At 39.6% G+C, this 19080-nt stretch overlaps 1 protein-coding gene across 3 annotated transcripts in view; it reads right to left on the reverse strand.

The window, feature by feature from the left end:
- The window catches only part of PPARGC1A (PPARG coactivator 1 alpha), a 368694-nt gene that overhangs the window by 11823 nt on the left and 337791 nt on the right, over positions 1-19080 (reverse strand). For all 3 annotated transcript variants that reach the window (XM_063401710.1, XM_063401711.1, XM_063401712.1), the window contains 5 exons: positions 16324-16369; positions 16142-16215; positions 7409-8321; positions 6740-6844; positions 6210-6330 (listed from right to left, as the gene is read on the reverse strand). In XM_063401710.1, coding sequence (XP_063257780.1) covers positions 6210-6330; positions 6740-6844; positions 7409-8321; positions 16142-16215; positions 16324-16369 — 1259 coding nt within the window. The remainder of the gene's footprint in view (positions 1-6209; positions 6331-6739; positions 6845-7408; positions 8322-16141; positions 16216-16323; positions 16370-19080) is intronic.

The following is a 19080-nucleotide window of genomic DNA, read 5'->3' on the forward strand; positions in this document are numbered from 1 at the left end:
CACTTTTCCTACCACTTTTTGCCTGCACATCTGTGGTGCATACCTAATTCTCCAAGAGCCAGATAATGCTTTATGTGAAGCTGAGAGAAGAAATCCAGGAGCATTTTAAAGCTGGGTTCTGTTATGGGCTTGTGAAGGCTCTGCTGCTCAGTCCAGCACAGGTGTCTGGCTGGGTGCACAGCCCATGTCTGTGTTGCCTTCCATGCCAAATGATTTCCCTGCCACTAGAGACTTGAAGCCATGAAGACTGTTATCCTTAGAGCTGAAGGCCAAATACCATTTTTAAAAGGCAATTGGTTTGGACAGAGTTGCAAAAACTGAAATGCTGTGGGTGGAAAAAAACCATTAAAGCTTAAGCTTTTGTTGTAATAATAATGAGAAAAAAACCTTTAGATTGAGTAAAGAAAAATTAGTACAGCCTGTGAGTAAGTATGAATGGCAAATGTAAAACTCACAGAAAAAAAACAAAACAACAGAACGAGATTATTATCACATGCTGCTGTGTGGGTAACCAAGGGCTGAACAGTTCAGACACACAGTTCATAAGGTGACTTCTAGAAAAATAATAATGGACCAGTAACACTCAAAATTTAGGCTGAAACATATACAGTAAAATTACAGTACCTGCAATCTAGGCCATCAAGATGAGCAACAACAAAAAAATCCAAACTAAATATACAACAGACATTGAATCCTTCATAAGCGGAAATGCACTCTATTAAAGACTGACTCTGGCGTTTGACTTTAGAGAAGGCAAGCACTCATTTATGAAACCACCTTTCTCCTGCCTTCCTGTTTTAGAGCAATTTATTTTCTTTGAAACCATGTGTTTCTTTCCACTGCAGTGGCCTCACAGAACATTTATCTTCTTCTGTCTGTAAGCTCTCTGGGACTGGGACTCCTGATACTTGTTTCAGAGAGGCTGTCAGCCTTTAGGAATGAAAAGTCGTAACGCTAATTGTAATTTCCTACATGAGTATAACCTGATTTTGTTATACCTCTTGGCAGTAGCCAGTGCACACAGTAAATGAGCTGCAGGAAGGATGTCACTGTAAGTCAGTATCACGGCCAGAGTGGCAGAGTAGCAGAGAGCCACACCACCAAGCTGCTCATCAGAAGGCTTCACCTCCAACTCTGATGCACCATATCAATGAGGAATCACCAGCTAGTGACTCCACAATTGGAATGTGCTATTTTTGGTGCCATGCTCTGAAAAGTATTTGCCACATGGTCTAATGAACTGCTGGAGCAAAAGTCCACACAACTCAGAAATTTCCTGGAGTGTATCAGAAGAAAAAAGGGGTCCTCAGGCCTCTTGGCAAACCACTGTGGTCTGCCTTGGTTGGGGGTTGGATCCCAGTTTCTACAAAGCACTAAGCAGACTGTGCTGTCCTGCAGTGCTCCTCAAGTTTCATAGCCCACATGTCTCCACTATGATCTGGCTTACACGGTTAAGCAAGTCTTGGTGGCAGACCAATCTTATGTTCAGTGATGATCCATTCTAAAAAAAAATTGTGCCCCAGTGAAATAAAACAAAACAAGATCAAACTAAACTATGCTAACATTTGGTCAGTTAGGGAAGGAATCACAATCAAAAGTATAAACAAATGAAAATTTTTTTTTTTAATTCTCTAAAGACTTTGTAGGCTCAGTCTGCATTTTTCGATCATGCCTGCTCAAAATTAGGACCTTAAACCACAAAAAAGGCACTGAATCTCCAGTAACTGGAGAGGGAAAAAGAAGAAAATGAAGATGAGAAGAATATCACAGTACCTTTGGAATTCAAATCCCCTGTATACAGCTGTAAGTCTACTGTGCTGGTTTTGCACTGATTGACATTTGGTGAGGAGAGGAGCTACCCATGGAAGTGATTTTTCTAAGAAAAGCTGTGGCGAAGCCAACTAGTGACTAGTTTTGAATACTGACATCTTGTTAAGGCACTAGAAAGTTGGATACGCCTCTGTGAATACACGTTAAAAATTGGGAAACCCCAGGAAAAGTTCTCTTTCCTTCGGATCTGGGAAGAGGTAACCGGGACCGGTGGGGTTGGCCCTGCTCCGCCACATGGCCAGGCCAGGCCCTGCTCCTGCTGCAGCCCTGGCACGGCAGTGGGAGGGGAGGGGAGCAGACCCTGTCCCGGCCAGATCGGGCCCTAGCAGCTGCTGACATCCTGCCACTAAGCGCAGCTTTCCAAAGAATCCTTCACCTTGAACAGCCCTGGCTGCTGCTCCCAGTCATCCTGCCGAGGGGGACCCCAGCTGTGCTAGAGATCACGCAGCTGAGACCAGGGGCGGCCCCACAGCTGTGCAGAGCAGCCCCACAGCTGGAACTGAAGGCAGCTAGAGCCCCCAGATCCTGGCACAGCCCCAGCATGACCTGCGGCCACTGCCACAGGAACCGCCATGACCTCGGTGAGATATTAACTCTACCCTTGCACAGATGAAACTTGCAAAATATTGAATCCTCTCTGACTGAGAGAAAAGCACAGAGTGAAAACAAGGAGAGAGACAATATGAAAACACTAAGGTCAGTGAAGGAGAAGTCACATCCTAGATGGGGAGAGAGTGAGGAGATGCCCTGGTTTTAGGCTGAAATTCTTTTGTAAAGCCATGGTGATGGACTGTGATATACTAGAATATCCCTTTAAGTCATGGAAAACATGTATGGGGAGATAAAGAGTTCAAATTGCAGATACGAGCAAAGGCATTCGTGTTAAAGCAAATAAATGTTGAAGTAGCTGTGATCTTACGAAAAGCTTGAACAGAGAGAGAGATGAGATGAAGACCTGCTCCTAGGAAGAGAAGAAGAAAACCTCTGTTCCCAGAGATAAAAAATTATCTCAGAGAGAGAGATACAGAGAACTTTTGCACCACTCATCCTTAAAATGGTACCCCATGAGTTTACCTGGCCCATAATGCAGCTGTGGGAAGGCTGCGTGATATGGGAGGAACTTCACCCACACCGATTCCCGGGCGGCTGCTATTTGTGAGAATTGAGCCATAAGAGAACTGTTTTTCTTGTGGAGAAGTTTCCTTCCATGGCAGACCAAAAGAGATTTCTCTCTCTAAAAGTACTGATGGAAAGATTATTTTAGAGGTGGTAAACTGACCTAAGTTCTGTCTCTGCACGTTGTCTGTGAGGAAGAAAAGGAACTTGTGGGGGAGAGGAAAAAGTGTTTTGAAGGTTCTATTCTGATTCTTATTTTTTTTTTCTCTCTTCTAGTTTTGTTAATAAAGCTTTTCTTTATACCCTTTAAAGTTTGAGCCTGCTTTGCTATTTCTTCTAATCCTATCTCACAGCAGAAAAAAAGAGTAAATAATTCTAGTGGGCACTCAACCCACTACATCTAGACAGGAATTCAGGAATCTACACAGGAAAATACTATCGCAGGCTTCTAGCTCTGAATCTTCTACAGCAAAGATTGTGGTGGTGCGTGTGTGCAAGACTGAAGGGGGTTCAAACATGCCTGTGCCATACAGCATGAGAACAGGCTTCTAAAACAAGCCTCCTCAGTATTCTGTCAATATGTCTTCACATCTGCCAAATTGCAAGCTGCCTGCACAATCACAGGGCACTGCTTCACATATGGTTTTGACAGATTAAAATACTGTTTTTTCCCCATTTCTTTTTCCTACTTTTCCCATGCCTCTTGACCAACAGAGACTAATTTTAGATACTGCTTCCACAATACCTAATGACTTTTGTCTCTGTCATAACTTCTGCTCCTTTTTTACTGTGCATTCTTTATACAGTTAACTCTTGAGATCTCAGTGCGGTGCTTCTAATGAAGAAAGTCACCTGCCCTGTGGAGTAACTGAGGCATTAGTACTGCCCAATCTTTGGGCCACTCTTCTAAATAGTACCTGGAAGTATGTGGCCATAAATCAGTTCTGGCAGCACGAGAATGGCCTGGAAAGAAAATAAAAAAATCCCCAATACAGAGAGCAAAGAATACTAAATTTATGGGACTGAAGAAAGAGCTCAAGGAAAGAGAGAGAGGACATTCTTGTGGCTGAACGATAAATGAGTTGAATCCCTCAAGAATGAAAAGAGTAACACAAAAGAGACCCATAAACCAAAAGGCATAAGAAAAAGAGCAGAGAATGCTGGAAATTATACAAATTTTATTACTGAATTAATGAGATCAGAGATTCCCTTTCTCTGCTGTCTCCTAATCCTTACCTGTTTTCACAGGGTATAAAATAGCACAATTCAATACAGACTTTTAAAGTAAAAGTGCAGGCAGACTTTGGATAAAGGAATTAATAGGACTTAATCTACATTTCCTGCAGAATTCACACAGATGACTGGATTTTAGATTTCCTGCCATGTTCTGTTTATTGATATTTATTTTAGTTTTGATTTATTTATATCTATTAATAAATAATTCCATTAATTAAGTTAATTATAATCAAAATGCTCATTTTAAAAAGAAAATAAATTCAACCTTGGTTTTGAATTGTCTAGAATTTTTAATGCAGTATGATGCAGCATATCTGCAGCTTTTTAAATTTCTTTTCTTTTCTTTTTCCTTTTCTCTTGATTAGCTACTTGCCAAGTATTTGTTTGTTTTAAACTAAATCAAATTTTCTACCTCCTCAGCAGGATTCATGTTTATTTATATGGGTAAGGTACAGTAATTGAGAAGTAGCAAGATACACCTATGACAGAGGTCTACTTGAATCTCTAATCTGTTGTAGCTCTAAGAGAGAACAGCCAGTATAAGTTACGATTGCTGGAAGGTAGCATTCATCTCTAAGCAGATGGAAGCCAGATATTTTAAAACTAACTGCAACAATTGACTTAAATACGGCCCTGTCTGAAGCCAAACAAAATTATTCCATTGCCTTCACTGTGTTTCACAGCAGCACAGCAGAGCACGTTATAGCTCTAAATCTTGTGCTTTACAAAATACACCTATCACCCACATTTGGTAGATAGGACACCTGAAATAGAGAAAAGTGAAATGATTTGCTGAAGCTCACTAAGAACAACAGTAGCAGAGACAAAAAACAGACCATAAAGTTGTCCGTTCACTCCCAGAACTACTCACTGCTGCAGACTATGCCAGTCTCTGTCAATCTCTACACAGTCCTGGCTCTGTTAGGTGCGTTAGGAGAAATGCTGCCAAGTGTGTGACAAATCACCTTTTGCTACAAAGTCCACTAATGGCACTGGGAAAAAGACCTATTAATTTTGGTGACCTCTGGACAGAGCACTAATGGAAAATCTGTGAATGAAGATGAAGTATCTTAGTCTGTACCAGTTCATGCAAGAGCCAAACACAGCCAGAACAGCCATGTAGGTACAACCAAATGGAAAGAGTAGGACACAGAAAATCAAAATGTTAAGGAGGCCACCAAATGGGCTTAGCAACTTTTACAGCAACGTATTTACAGTAGCTCCCAGTTTAATTTATCAAAATGCAGTTGCCGATGGGGAAGTCAAAGGGAGAAAAAACCACCTGTCCATTTAATAGACATTCTTTCTTCTGTCCTACTGCTGCAACAGCCAAGAGAGTTGCTTATCCCCATACACGTTATTTCCTTTGCTTCAGGTATTTCAATTGTTTCATAGAGAACACTGATGAACAAAATAATTAAATAACATGTATTCATTATGAGAGGGCCAATGCTAAGTGACATCTTTAAATTGCATTGTGTCTTCAGACTATTTTGCTAAAAATAACTTTAACCAAATCACAGACACTGAAAAAATCATATTTCAAGTCTTTGGATTCCAGTTTTGAGTTCTGTTGTCTGCACCCTCTGTATAGACAATTACAGCCACTCTAAGAGTTCAGCAACTGGTATATCACCTGACTCCTAATTTTGCACATGTCTGGTAGGTGAAATACAGTATAAAAGGCAGGTTCACTCATAGATCTGTATAAGAAGTAGGCTAGTTCTCTTCTACTAGTATATTGTCTGGGATGACCCCCTTTTCTAGTAAGTTCTCCTATCTGTTCACTGTGAAAAACTCAGAGTTGCAATTCATAGAACCTGAAAAAATTAGTACTGTGACACCAAAACAGAAATTGTTATAAAAACATGTATTTGCTTAAAATAAAAAATACTAAGAAATATACGTAAGCAAATTTTTGTATTTTTATAAAAAAGAAAGAAAATAAAGTCTGAATTCTAGCATTACAATAAATGAAAAGAAACAGAGACCCATTTCAATAGGAAAATTATCTTTACAGTGCTTACAATTGCTTTCTGCCTCTGTCTCTCCCTTTGCTTGGCCCTTTCAGATTCCCGTTTTTCATACTCTTTGCGGTATTCTTCCCTCTTCAGCCTTTCATGCTGATATTCCTCATAGCTGTCATATCTAGGAAACACAACTTAGTCATCAAATCAAGCACCTGCATTTGTGAATGTAAAATTAGAAATAAGATTTCTGGAATGCTTTATTATCCCAGGCAATTAGAGAAAGGACAAGAGGAAATGGCCTCAAACTCCACTACAGGAGGTTCAGGTTGGACACCAGGAAGAATTTCTTTTCTGGAAGGGTGGTTTGACACTGGAATGGGCTGCCCAGGGAAGCAGTGGAGTCACCATCCCCGGAAGTGTTCAAGAAATCAGTGGACATGCTGTCATTTAGGTGCTATGATGGTGTTTACCCAAAGGTTGGACTCAGTGAACCCAGAGGTTTTTCCAGCCTTAATGATTCCACGATTCTACAATTATCCCCTGAGGAACAGCTGCAAAGCAAACCAAATGCAGGCCAAAGGCACTACCTGGGTCTGCGACTGCACGGTGATCTGGACCGCGATCTTCCACCTAAGGGAGAACTTCTGTATGCTCGGTGTCTACAGTGGCTGGACTCACAAGAGCAACAAGATCTGCAGGAAGAAAACACATTCACCTCTGTCATTCCATTTGAGTCTACTGACACCATTTTCTACCTCTTCCCTGAACTTACAATTTCTTCTAAGCTACCGGTGGGATTTTCCAGTGACAGTTTGCAATCTCCTAGTCAACTAAGGGGCCTCAAGTGATTTCCCCACTCCTGGCCCTTCAGTAATATTCCTTATTGAGGCTAACACAGAGCAGACAGTCAGCCTCTGTCAACTCCATCTGACAGAGGCTGCAGCAAGATTGGCACCAGGCAGCTCACAGATAATGGGGAAGGTTAGTTGTGTACATCTCTCACCAATTGCTCTGCCTCTGACCTGACTGCCTCCACTCAGAAAGTGTAAACTTGGCAAATTTAAAGGATATTGGAAACAAGTGTTTCTGTAGCAAACCTGTAACCTTCAGAGTTAATCAGCTCAGGAGCAATACAATGAGTTGCACTGGATCAAGTTATTTCTTGGTTTTTTTCTTTGTTTCCTGTAAGTTTCTTTATGTTTTTGCTGTTCCTCTTATTAACTACAATGACCGCACATGAATTTGCTGTACCATACCTTGAAGAGGATCTACTACAGGGCGACCTTGATCTCGATCGGGAATATGGAGAACGGGAACAAGACCTGCGTTGAGGAAAGGACCTTGATCTAGAGCGTGTCCTTTGGGATCTTTGAGAAAATAAGGATTTGGGTGGAGACACTGAATCTCTGCATGGAGAGTTAAAAGAAGAGCAAGAAGGTGATACATCAAATAATGAATAGGCTTGTGTCCCATCCCAAGGGTAGCATAGTTTATCACTTTCATCTTCACTGTCATCAAACAGACCATCCATTGCTAGTCCTGAATTTATAAACATAGGTAGTTTGGAGAATTGTTCATTACTGTAATCACTGTCCCTTAGTTCTCTGGTCTTATCTGCTTCTTCATCAAAAACAGCTTGGCTGGGGTGACCAAAATGCTTATTCAGTTCAGCCCGAATTTCCTGGTCTTGGAGCTGTTTTCTGTTATTACCATGGGATCCCTGTTTATTTGTCTGTAAAGTCTCTTTCTTGAAATACTGGTCTTGTTCTAAAGAAGAACAAATCTGACACTGCCACCCAGGTGAAGAATCCTTAAGTTCTGGTTGTCTGGAGTCCTGAAGTTCCTGGGATACTTTAATGTGTATTTCCGATTTTGAATTCACAGATTGACAGTAGTCATGGTCACCAAACAGCCGCAAACTGGGCCGTTTTGTCTTTCTCTCCTCATGTCCACTGGACAGTACAGTAGTCTTGTTAAGCTGTACGTACAGCTCAGACTGTTCTGGACCCTTCTTGATTGGGTTATTTCCTTGAGAACTGGAAGACTCACTATAGCGGGGCTTTTTTGAAGGTGGTACAACAGTCTTGCATGATGACTTCAGTTTAGGTGAAGTCCTAAAAGGATTATCTTGGTTGGCTTTATGAGGAGGGGTCGTAGGTGGAGTTAGGCCTACAGGGAGTAAAAGGAGGTACAGAATGCTTTTAAGCACAAATACAATGTTTATAAAGGTGGCTCATATGCTTCTTAAAATAGATAAAAAGCAAGACCCATTCTAGTCACTTTAACATTGCTAAAACTGAGAATAAAACTACCAAAGGTCTGGTAACAACAATAGCAACAATACTAATGCATTGCCATCAATCTCCAGCATAATTTCTGCCCCTCCCCTTCCTCCATGACATCCGCCCCCTCTCTGTAGATTTTGATAGAAAAGATCAAGAGATAAAACCCCAAAGACGTTTTTGTTAAATATAAAATAGATTTTGATGTAAAAATGAAAAGTCAAAAGACTGGCACCATCAAAAACATAAAGAACCTAGGGGGGAAGAACCTGGATAAAAGCAAGGCCAACAGAAATAAATGAATGGTACCAAAGAACACAGAACTTAAATGTAATGAAATACAGCCACCCCACCCTAACTCACTGGCAATGACTCCTTGTTTCCAGAGTTCATTAACTTAGAAAACCATTGAGAATGTATGTCTAATACACGCCATAAGCATAACTAATGTATTTTGCCCAAAATGTAGTTCTGCAACTGAAACCCAAATGAACAATACCACAGCCACAACTGTAATGAACCTTTGCATTTACAACTAAATCTTGGTGAGAATCATGCAGTAGGGAGTCAAAATGAAACAGGTAAGTTTTAGTATTAGTTGTGAGGTTAGTATAAGTATTACGTTAGTATACAATGGCTAAATATACTGGTAACTAACAGGATTATTTATGTAACTGTAATAGATTATATCACTGTGATGAGACAAAATTGCAGGAAGGACTACAGCACATTCTAGTAAAGCCTGGGAACTGAAGCAGCACCTTCCCGTTATTTTTATAAGGGTGGAATATAACTTTCAATATTTTCTACAGAAATCACTGAATTTCTTCAGACTTTACAAAAGGATAACCCCAGACATCAGGGCAGAGTAACAGCAAATAGCAGACACTGTTCAGGAAATAATTTCTCTTTGGGAAGGTACTCAGTATGTTAAATTTTTGAAAAATTTGCTTCTGTCCAATTGACACTAACATAATATAGTAATATACGCTTAAAATATAACAAAATAGACAGAGATTAGGAAATTCTCCAAGGTAATCTAGACCATCCCTAAGCAATCCAGAGGCTTACGCTGTCCAAGAATACTTCTAGCCCAAGCAAGGAACTTTCCATTAGTTCCTTAGCAAGAATGAAAAGAGAGGGCACACAGAGTTACAGTAAATGTGTGTTTCAAACATGGCTATAGAGCTCTGGTTTGTATTTTTAAATATGCAGCGCAGCTTGGCAGATCAATGCAAATGGAACATGTTTTATAGTGTTTTGCTGTAAAGAAGGAAAAGCGTCCATCAATGCACAGTGCTCCTTAGGGAGCACAAATGGAGACTGGGAGTCCCATTGCATTATCTGCAATGAATTTCTTTCAGAAAATAAGAAAATAGAGGTACCAAGGCATGAATACTTGATGTGCGAGACGTGCTTGATTTTGTCTGAATGTTTCAAAAAAATGGTTGTGAGCTATCCATGGCTATGAGAAGACTTTGCCTAATGCCACAAAACTCAAGGAAACTGAGGCAAAGATTATGGTACCTAAAACTCTAGTTACCCCAAATTTGAATTTAATACTAAAAAAATTTGCACAGTCATCACTGGTAAATTATTTCCTCAAAGTCCTCGATTTTTTTCTTTCTTCTTCCCAGAAATTCACTTCAGACAGCTCTATTTCATATCCTATGCACTTCCTCACTGACAAATACTTTTGACTACCAAGCGAATTTTTTGCTAAAATGAAGACAACAGTCCTATTCAAAAATCTGCAGTAATACTTTCAAAGTTAAAACTTCAGGCTCAGATTGAACAAATACTTCAGTAAACAACTTTCTAGGAAAAAAAAATTAGAAATGGTACTTTTACTTGTGAAATTATACGGCCCATGAGAAATTCTGGGGTTAATTACTGGGGTTTGGGATGTAGTTTTAAAGAAAGAATGAAGCAAAAAATACAAACACTCCACAATGAACATGTATATATAACACTTTCAGGCAAAGAAACCTCAGACATAATCCAATATTCAAAATAACATCTTATTTCAAATTCCACTTCTTTAAAGCTTGTCCTGGAAGGAAGGAAGTAAAACATACAGTATAACATTTCCAGAAGCCTTACAAGGAGCCCAATAAACTTCAGAAAAGGCGGGGGGAAGGTACCAAAAAAAACCCTCACAAAAGTACAGACTGAGCTAAATTTACTGGCACTTCCCTTGCTGGCAGAACAAGGCTGGGACAGCCTAAGAAAGGGCTTCCTCGTGGCATTCTGGCTTTTTTCCTGGTTTTCAGCAGAAGCAGGAAGTGCACAGGCAAGTAAAAACAGATAAAAGTTGGAAACTGTTCATTTAACTTTTGAACAAACCTACACTAGAGGATGGAGGAGCACGTGAAGTTTTGAATTCACGTCACCACTACGAAGCACACCTTCAGAGTGTCCCATGACCAATCTCCAAACTGTGAGTTCTGGGAAAACCAGAACCAGGCTGCACATTTGTTCATCTTCACTCTAATCCCTGGTAATCTTCACTGAGGGCCATGATCCCACATCAATGGCATTACAATATTCTATAACCATTGGATTATTTCACACGCACCGATTCCTCCCCAATGTGTACATTTACACGTTGACAGTACAAGGTATATTCTGTACTCTCTCTTGAACTTAGCAGGTTTTGACAGATTTATGGAAGGACAGATGGCTATTACAGGCTGAAGGCTGACAAGAGGCAGTTCAGAGCATTGTTAACACACTTGCACAAACTCTCAGCAGTGCAGCGCTGTGCAGAATGTAATTCAGACTATAGCTTTTTTATTGCTGCCTATTTTCTTTTGTCAAAAGAGCCTGCTGTGCACAGCAACAAATGGCTGCCATTACCCAGAATGTAATGGGTGTCAGACAAATCACGTAACACAAACAATCAAGAGTATGTAGGTCATATTTCAACAGAGCACAACCTTAGCAATATTTATGATTACTGCATTGAAATGTGCTCTATAATAAACAAGTACCTCTACATCACTCACTTACGTACTTCTGCACAGCAAATCTGTAAGAAGTGGTACATACTCTACAATCATCACCCTTAAACAGTCTTTTTTCTTTTTAAAGTAAAAGGCAAGTATTTTTTCATGACATGCTATAAAACCATTTTCTTTGTAGGGACTTTTCCTTAATTGAATAGCTTTGGTAAATGGTACGTTTGCACTTTGCCTTACTCTGTCTATATACTACGAACTCACTCAGTGATCTTGTGCTAGAAAACAGCATACATCAAATTGCCAGCACTGCTGCCAAAGCAGCACCATCCTCCCTGTGTCTATGCAACAAAAGGTGTTTGCATATGTGCCAACTCTGCCAAGCAACTTCTTTCCAGAAAGTCTCTGGGAGGGTGAAACTACTTTCAATACATTCCAAAACTCCACTTAAAAAAAAAACCTCATAGTGCAACTCATTTAGCTCAGCTAGGTTGGTAAGCAGAATTTAGGGGAGTGCCTTTGCATTAGAAGTGACATCTGGACTTCTTAGGACTGATTTTCAATGCTGGTTTACGTAGACACGGACATTTCTAAATCTCTACAGTAACTCAGCATTCAAAAGTTTGATGATGTTTGCTGTGTTTTTAGGAGCCTGATAATTAATGTCTTTTGGGGAATGCAGCCCTAGAATCTTTCTACATGTGCACTGGGCTTTTGAGAGGCATTGAAAATTAATTCTTTCATACCTTTTGGGTTTGGAAATGGATTGTCAAGGGAAAAATTATTTAAGGTCACTTTAAACAATGCCCACAAGGTAACAGCTCAATTCTATAGAAGAAGAGCGTTTGTATGGCACTAGATTGCAGAAGCTAGGAAAATATAATAAAATTAAACAGTCATGATACAATAAAAACAGTACATGCTCGTTGAATATTCAGTTTAATCCTGTTGTCAGTGCTGGAGAGAACAAACACAGATGCCTGAAAACATCAAACAATTCACTAGATTTTATTCCCTCTGGACAACTCTCTCCAACTCACATCTCATTTTATCAGAAATCATTCTGAGGTCAAAGAAGTTCTTAGATGACAGAATTTAAGTGTTTGTTCTGACAAGTAAGAGGTAACAAATCTAGAAGTGGGCAAATAGCAGGGTACCAGTATCTTAAATGATGGTCATAAATTCCAAATCCTTCTCCGAGCTGATTGTGTACATCAGCTTTTCTGATGGCAAAAATTACAGCTTCTCCTGCCATCTTTTCAGAAAAATCAAATTTTTCTGCCAAGACCAGTGAGAAGTTTTACACTACAATAAATTGCAGGGATCTATATCAAATGAGAGACTTTTCAACACGAGGGTGGAAATAATCTAATTTCTGATTGAGCCTTAAGCATGTAAACTGATTCCCTGTACTTAAATGGTGGCTTTGAGTATTTAGGTGGGAAGGTTTAAGAAGACACAGAGAAGAGAGAAACATTCATTAGAAGCCATGCTATCTGACATTTGGCATTCAGAAGTTTGTCCAAGACAATCAAAAGTCTAAAACCATCACTGAGGGGCCCCTGATTGCCAAAAAAAGCACTGCCACCTCCAGAAGGTGAGTCATCCTCCTGTAGTCCCTGTGCTTGCACAGTCCCATCTGTCCCCTCACACCCCCCTTCTGACTGGTAACAAAGAGGAAAGGGTAACACAGAACCATCCCAGATTTCTGGAAGACACTGGAGAGGTTCAAGCCCATGGCCTCTTCGCAAGGCACTGGCAATGCAGCTGGCTGTGGAAACAAAGAGAGATGGACCTTTTCTGAGCCTCCTACTCAGAACACTCATCTGACACAGGAATTTCAATCACTACATTATCATCACCTAGGACTCCCTCCATATGATGTTCTGGTCCAGCTTCCTTAGAATAACACTAGAATAATCAGCCTCAAGAGATAAGACTTTAGACAGCAATGGACTTAGGACACTTGTTTAAAGTGTATTGAAAGAATTCCTATGTGCGGCATGAAAAGACTTCAAAGAATATTTGTTCCTTGTAATTTGACAAATCTATGTTTTGACAGTTTTAGGGAGGACGAAGTTACACTCATGACTACTAAAAAATCTGCTGTAAAGCAAGATACAGCATTGGCAAGAGAACGGTTTCAGTTTGACTTTAGATATGTGAATCCAAAGTGTGTGTGTGACGAAGATTGATGGCTCATGTGGGAAATGTTTTTATTTATTTATTTTTCTGCTCTGTAGTTAATTCATCAGTGAGGGAAGCAATGTTGTTTTCAGCACAGAGATCAAGGGAGTTGCTATTTATATTAAAATACTTTGTGCTTCGATAGTGCAAGCAGCACTGCTAATGGTCTTTTCAATTCGGTAGTGAGATCAAGGTAACTCCTATTTAAATTATAATAAATAGTGCTTGTACAGTGCAAGCTGCCCTATATAAGGACAATGAGCAATGCGGTTATCTGGATATAATTTGGAGTTGCCAGGGTCTCTGAAGAACTTCAAGGTATTATTAATCACTACTGCCACTACTTTTTTCCTTATTTTATTTTTGCTTGTTTTTTAAACTGAAGTGGGTCCCAATTCTGCCATGATTTACACACACACATATGCTGTAACTTCTTCAGTACTCCAAGCTGTTTCTATTATGTACTTTGCTTCCAGCACAAGCAGACTCAGGACACAACACTACTGGAGTACAAATTACTTAAAAAGTAAGACATGCATCTTTTTATAGACTTACATACACACATGAATATAAAAATAAAAACTACGTGTATATGCAGACACAGATTAATAAAGCTACTGCATGATCTCCTGAAACCTCCTCACCAGGCATTGAGAAGACCAGTGCAAGTGCAATTTGAAGTCCAAGAGCCAGCATTATGTACACTGCTTGGTAACACTACCCAGCTCCCTGACCACAAAACATTCCAATTCTTATTCTTCCTGAATATTATCAGTTTACTTCCTAGCTAGCTTCTATTTACTTCCAGAATGGAAATCATAGAATCACAGTATAGCATTCCTGTTAACATATGTGCCCAGTTGTGCTATTTCTCATCTTCTGTTGCTTTTTTTAATACACCAGTTCTGCTGGTTATGTTTTTCAAGCAACTACAGAGCTGTTTTGTTTCCTCCTCTGTGCACAGCTGATGGAGCGGAATGAATCTGGTAATACCAAGGCCATTCCTGTTGCCACTGTGGACGCAATACTAGAGGACTATCCAGGGGTCAGACTGACTCCCAATTTCTGTCTAGTCAGCTGATGGCAAAAGCAGGCTGCTGACTTTTTGGCTGAGAGAAAACACTGCTTCCTTCAGTGATTTCAACGACTGCTTGTACCACTCTGCTGTAGTCACCTCATCTGCCCCTTTCTGTTGGCAGCACTAAGCACTGGCTTATCCATGTGCTTACAAATGGGCACCCTTGTGCAGACTTGCTGTCCAGTAGTGATGGAAGAGGATTCTCCATGCTTCACTTCACTTCACTTATTGGCACTGAACAGGATTATCCTCCTGCACACAGTGAATTTTGCCATGTTCATGTTGGTCTTGCAAAATGAAGATGTATAGGAAGAATGCTTCCTTTTGCCATGAGAGGAATGATTAAGACTGCAGACTTTCAGGAGATGGCAGGGAAAAGTGTTCATGTTTTAATGCTGAACTAATGAAAAAGTTTCTGAGAAAGTACAATGATGGTTGTAGGAAGGTGAAAGCCCAGCGTACCTACCCAAATCCAGCTTGGGCCTGCCGCCACTGAATTCAGGAGCACCAAGCTAATTTGTGGTACCTAAAGACATATTTTGCAATACACGCCCCCCCTCGATGCTAGGGATCACATACTTTACCATCTACTGCTATCCTGAGAGAAATGCATGCCAAGTACATCTCTTATTTTTCAATATTACACAACTGAGAAGGAAAATGGTCTTGGCAATAGCTCAGGTGGAGCTGAATGTGTTCTTTTATGCTCGGCTCTGGACATTTCAAGAAAACAGAGGCAAAACAGAGTTCAGAGGAAAGCCATAAAACAGATCTGAGTCTGAAGGAACTGACTTCAGCAGAAAGAAGAGCAGATGAATTAAATGAATGATTAAATGGGTGATGCGTGAACTAAACCACTACACGATAAAAAATCCTACAAATCTTCAAAAGGTACAAATCCAAGGATCAGACATGACGAGGAAGATAAAGGGAGGTTGTGTGAAGTGTGTTAATGGAAGAAAAAGAAAAAGCAGGAATACAAATGAATTCCACTTTTAAAAATTACCTCTAAGCTATGGAACAGTTGTTCAGTGGTAGAGGAGAAAGCTGTTATTTGTGACATATTAATCTAGAATTGACAAAGCACTGAAACATGCAGACATGTACAGCCCTAGACCAGCCCGGAGACAGACTGAATGACATAACTTTTACATCTGTAACATCTATTACACTGTGCTGTGGGGTTTGTCTTTGAAAGATGGTGCTCAGAAGTACACAAATCTATGGGGAAATGGAAAAAAGTATAACAGATAGATGGTTTCATTCATATTTTCTCAGAAATTACGCTCTCCTGTGTAGGTTTGGAGCCATATTTTCAAACATGTTTCTTCTCAGGTAGCTGGATAAAAAGTAATACTAAACTGCACTGAAGTGAATCTACTGGAGACTTATGTGAGATCTCAGCATACCTGTGGTATATTAAAGTAAACAAACAGACACAAGCCATGCTTAAAGGAAGAGCCATCACTTTGCATTTCTCACCTGCAGTTCCAGAGAGTTCCACACTTAAGGTTTGTTCAATAGTCTTGTTCTCAAATGGGGAACCCTTGGGATCACTGGAAGACAGGGCACATTTATAAAAACAAGCTGAAATGGAGTTGCTGTAGCCAAAATCTACTGAACCCCCCTCCCTTTTATAAATGTTTGCACTTTTTAGTACTTACTTTGGTGACTCGGGTGTCAATGGAAGTGATAAACTTGTTGGTTTGGCTAAAGAAAAAAAGAAAACAATTATGCAACATTTAAACACTCTGTAAAGTACAGTGTAAACATTTCCTTATATTTTGGCATTGGAACCCTGTGGTAGTCAGATAGGGCCAAGCTCTGATAGTTCAATTACCATTTCAGTGTATCTCAGCCAGATAAATAAAGAGAATCATCTTGATTCCTTATTTACTAGTACCAAAAGGGCATCTAAATTTCAACAATTATTTACTTCAATTACTGTACCTCTGAAATACAGTACACAGCCCAAATGACAAGGACCTTTCAGAAAAAGACTGTTACATGTTAAAAATCAATGAAGAACTCTACAGGATACACTGTGAAAATATTACTTCTCTCAGTGTTAATTTAGACTACAGTTCACGTTTTATTTGGAAACAGGAGCAGCAGCATAACTACAAAGTAACAGAACGTTATGAATATTCAGTTAATTTTACTTCTACAAGATACAATTTTATATACAGCACTGAGAATAGGTTGTTTCTGTGAGGCCAGAGTCCAAGCAGTTATAGTCCAAATTTTTGCAAATTATCTCTGAAACTATGACAAACCACGGACGAAGTCACAGATGGTTAAAAATGGGGTTGAAGCTCTCAGCACTACAATCCTAACATAGGCAAAAAACAAAGCTCTGGCTATAAAAATGTATGTCTTTACAGCTTTAACTTGTGCAAAATTGTATTTTCTCAGAGCAAGCCAAGAACCAGGATATTGGAATACAACTAAGATTCCTTTAAAATTAAAAATTATAGTACTTGCAAATTTTACTTTTCAGAAGTCAGATTGATGTTTTAAACACAGAGAGCATTGTAGCAAGAACAACAGCAGGGGATCTCTTCTGCAGATTAATTACTTAAGACAAAATGTTCCCCTTGAACACTCCTGCACTGCAGATCTTTTGTCCAGAGTGTCACTACTGCATATTTCATATTCATTACAGGCTTGGAGCTCCCATCAACATTAAGGGATTTTATATGCAAATTGATTACTTTTATATGCTCTAGAGCATTCCTGAAGTAATATAACATTTTTTAAAAATTAACTCAATTATCAAGAGCTGCATATTGTTTCTTCTCCTCCCCATATGGAAGTTAGAAATCGAAGCTCAGGTGTTCACCTCAGGTTCACCTTCCTCAGAAGTCATTGCTGGAGTGAGGAGATGCACCTCAATGAGTTATTTGTCTGGTCCAGCGTGGCCACTGATTTGTGCATTACACCAGGTGCAGTAAAACTGAATGTAACCTGACACATCTTTGTGTATAATTTATATATATCTATGAATACTAATGTTTGCCTGTGGCTACCTAGAGGTAAAACTGGCTTTAAAAAAATCAGATCTTGCAGTAAGGCCCTGGAATAAAGTTTTAATAAAACCTTCCTTTTTTTTTAAATTAAAATCTGCACTATCTTAACCAATTTAGGCTAAGGAAGCTGAAAGTGAAAGAGCTATTTATGTCTCTAAAAAGTCTCTTTCTAGCTCTTACCTATCCCACAGAATAGTTCCAAATCAGAATATACACATATTAAATTCTGAAGCACTGAGGCACAGTGCAAATCTGCCAGAGATGGGCACAGAACCAAGGCATTATCTCACACTCCCATGTATTAATTTTAGGCAGATATCACTGAGAAGTCTGCATACCAAAACACCCATCAGTTTTCTTATTGCTAGGCAAGAGCTTGACCAAACACTCTTTCTGCAAAGGATTCATACTCACATACAGCTACTGATAGTGTAAATATTTGGCCAAGACACTGTCATTTTCCATGGTGCCTGTTTATTAGAGTTTCAAGGTCTACTGTGGTGTGGGTTTTTTCTTATTAAAAAGAGTTCACATCAAGTTGCTTGTCCCTGTAAATTGAAAACATTCAGGTTCAAAAGAACTACGTTTCCTCATGGGCAAATTTCATTGCAAAACCACAGATGATCTTTGGCATGAATGCGTTTGTGGACATTCCCGTGGGTTTGCAATATGTTTGCAACAGCAACCCTAAAGGAAAATAACATTTGACTTATCCTTTGTGAGCCTTCCCTAACTTTGAAAGAAAATCCCAGACTGTGATAGTTTTTTAAAACAGAAGGAGACAATTTTCTTGTACTTTTGATTAAATGTATGAACCAATGACTATAGGTCTGCAAATATCAGTTAAATTTGCAAGGTTGATTCTGCATGAATTGACTGTCCAAGCTGAAAGCATTATATTCTTGTATTTGTATTATATGCAAATCCATGGATATTGAAGTTATATATTGGTGTATGAGGCAAATTTGCTGAAAAACAACATTTCAGAAGCCCATAAATTAAAGGGCAGGAAAATTAAATGAGGAGGTAATTTCTCTCTGCCTGCAAATTCACCTGCAAGACCACTAAAATCACAGTCATCTGCTAAGCACAGTTGTTAGCTATATGTCCCCTTGGACTTTCGTAACCTCTCCTCAGTGCTGTTTCCTCAACCCAGCGTGCTCTGACTCTTGGAACTGAATCTACAGAATTGCTCAGCTGGTGGAAAAAAGCAGCTCTGATCTGAATAGAAAGACTTTATAACCTGTATGTATGTTTGTGTGCATATATGTCTGTGCATGGGTGTAACATACGTGTGCATACAGCAGGTTACACACGATACACCTTATCACCTACCACCTTAACAACCAACTGTGTTCATAAGGCCCCCTGTAACTTGTGGCAGTTCTGTTT

The sequence above is a fragment of the Prinia subflava genome, chromosome 7, assembly GCF_021018805.1.
Source record: "Prinia subflava isolate CZ2003 ecotype Zambia chromosome 7, Cam_Psub_1.2, whole genome shotgun sequence".
Lineage (NCBI taxonomy): Eukaryota > Metazoa > Chordata > Aves > Passeriformes > Cisticolidae > Prinia > Prinia subflava.